Source organism: Ursus americanus, chromosome 6, assembly GCF_024610735.1.
Source record: "Ursus americanus isolate L20-20 chromosome 6, mUrsAme1.1.p, whole genome shotgun sequence".
NCBI classification, from domain to species: Eukaryota; Metazoa; Chordata; class Mammalia; order Carnivora; family Ursidae; genus Ursus; species Ursus americanus.
Genome location: NC_142132.1, coordinates 534,535 through 536,359, shown reverse-complemented (window position 1 = coordinate 536,359; position 1,825 = coordinate 534,535). Strand labels below are relative to the sequence as shown.

The window sequence follows — 1,825 nt, the reverse complement described above, 5'->3', positions numbered from 1 at the left end:
TGTTCCCGGTAAGGGCTCGGGCCTGCCCAAGTTGAAGTTGGCCGGCGGGAGGGGCGGGGCGGGGCGGGGCGCGCGGGGGCGGGCGGCGTAGACCCGCTCCGGCTCCGGCTCCCGCTCCCTCTCCAGCAAGCTCGCACCCTCCGAGCGCGTGTGGGCGGCCTCTCTCGGGCCCGGGCCCCGACCCCGCCAGCCCCGCCGGCCCCCGGGATGCTGCTCAGGCCGCGGCGGCCGCCCCCGCCCGCGCCCCCCGCGCCGGCATCGCCCGCCAGCCCGGACCCCGAGCCGCGGCCGGCCGGGGGCACCCCGGGGACCCCGCCCGGGCGGCCCGCCTCGCCTGGAGCGCTGGCGGCGCCCGCGTCCCCCGGTTCCCCCGGACTCCCCGGGTCGCCCGTGTCCCCGGGCTCGGCGCAGCGCACGCCCTGGAGCGCCCGCGAGACGGAGCTGCTGCTGGGCACGCTGCTGCAGCCGGCCGTGTGGCGCGCGCTGCTGCTGGACCGCCGCCAGGCGCTCCCCACCTACCGCCGCGTGTCGGCCGCGCTGGCCCGCCAGCAGGTGCGGCGCACGCCCGCGCAGTGCCGCCGCCGCTACAAGTTCCTCAAGGACAAGCTCCGCGACGCGCAGGGCCAACCGCCCGGGCCCTTCGACGCGCAGATCCGCGAGCTCATGGGGCTGCTGGGCGACAACGGACACCGACGCGGCCGCCGCCGCTCCCCGGGACCCGGGCGCCCGCCACGCGGACGCCGCCCCGCTCCCGCCGCGCCCGCCGAGCCAGGTAAGGGGGGCGGGGCCCCGGGACTGGAGAGGGCCGGGGGGCGCCTGGGGCGCTGGCCGGTGGGGGGAGGGCTGGTCGGGGCCCCGGGGCGTGAGGGCGGCGGCGGGCGCGCCTCCAGAGCCCGCCCCGACGGCCCCGCCGCGTTCCAGACGTCCCGCCGCCGCCGGCCACCCGCGACCCCGACGCAGACCCGGCCTGGACGCTCAGGTTCAGCCCGACCCCGCCCAAGTCTGCGGACGCCCCCCGAGCTCCCGGCTCCCCGACGGCGCTTTCCACGGTCGCCCCCGCATCGGGCCGCCCGGAGGACCACGCGCCTTTCCGCGCCCAGGCATCCCCGCCTCCACCGGCCCTAGACCCCGCCCGGGAGGACCCCGACTCCCCTCCCAGCCGCCCCGAGGACCGCGCGCCCCCGCAGTCCGCGCCCCCGTCGCTGAACGCCGCCCTTCTGCAGACCCTGGGGCACCTGGGCGACATCGTGGCCATCCTGGGCCCGCTGCGCGACCAGCTGCTGACCCTGAACCAGCACGTAGAGCAGCTGCGCGGCTCCTTTGACCAGACCGTGTCCCTGGCCGTGGGCTTCATCTTAGGCAGCGCCGCCGCGGAGCGAGGCGTCCTGGCTGACCCGCGAGAGTGAGGCCTGGCCTGCACAGGTCCCTTCTGTAAGACCGTGTCCCTCCTGTAGGACCGTGTTCCCTCTGCCCTGACCCCATCCTGCGACCCTCCCTCACTCCAAATCTAGGTACGTTCAATAAAAAGGTTGTTTATTCCCGATTTAATCCTGTGAACGTGTGTAGGTCTTGTGCTGGGTAGGAATGGCCCCTGCTGGTAGGGCCTGGACGGCCTAGGCCCTGAGGTGTGCTGGGATGCTGGCCAGGACCTCCCCTAGGCGGCCAGTTTCCAAGGGCACGTGGAACCCAAAGTTGGCGTCTTTGTAACACCCTGGCTTTCCCCAGGTCTCCCAGACCCTGTAGCCCTGCTAAGCAGGAAGAGGGGGAGGTTGGGCATCCCTGAGGGGGGGGGGATGTCAGGGGGTCCTCTGCACTATGCTGCCCC

The 1,825-nt window shown here is 75.3% G+C and overlaps 1 protein-coding gene across 1 annotated transcript; it reads left to right on the top strand.

Annotated features, from left to right (window-relative positions):
- The first annotated feature begins 207 nt into the window (after nucleotides 1–207).
- UTF1 (undifferentiated embryonic cell transcription factor 1) lies at nucleotides 208–1,406 on the top strand. Its single transcript, XM_045809399.2, has 2 exons — nucleotides 208–772; nucleotides 922–1,406. The coding sequence occupies exons 1-2, from the start codon at nucleotides 208–210 to the stop codon at nucleotides 1,404–1,406; spliced, it is 1,050 nt and encodes a 349-aa protein (XP_045665355.1).
- The last annotated feature ends 419 nt before the right edge of the window (nucleotides 1,407–1,825 follow it).

Excerpts from the sequence above, each read along its gene's own strand:
- UTF1 (XM_045809399.2), top strand. The coding sequence starts at position 208 with ATGCTGCTCAGGCCGCGGCGGCCGCCCCCGCCCGCGCCCCCCGCGCCG. Across the intron at positions 773-921 it reads CGCCGCGCCCGCCGAGCCAG|ACGTCCCGCCGCCGCCGGCC; the intron begins GTAAGGGGGGCG and ends GCCGCGTTCCAG.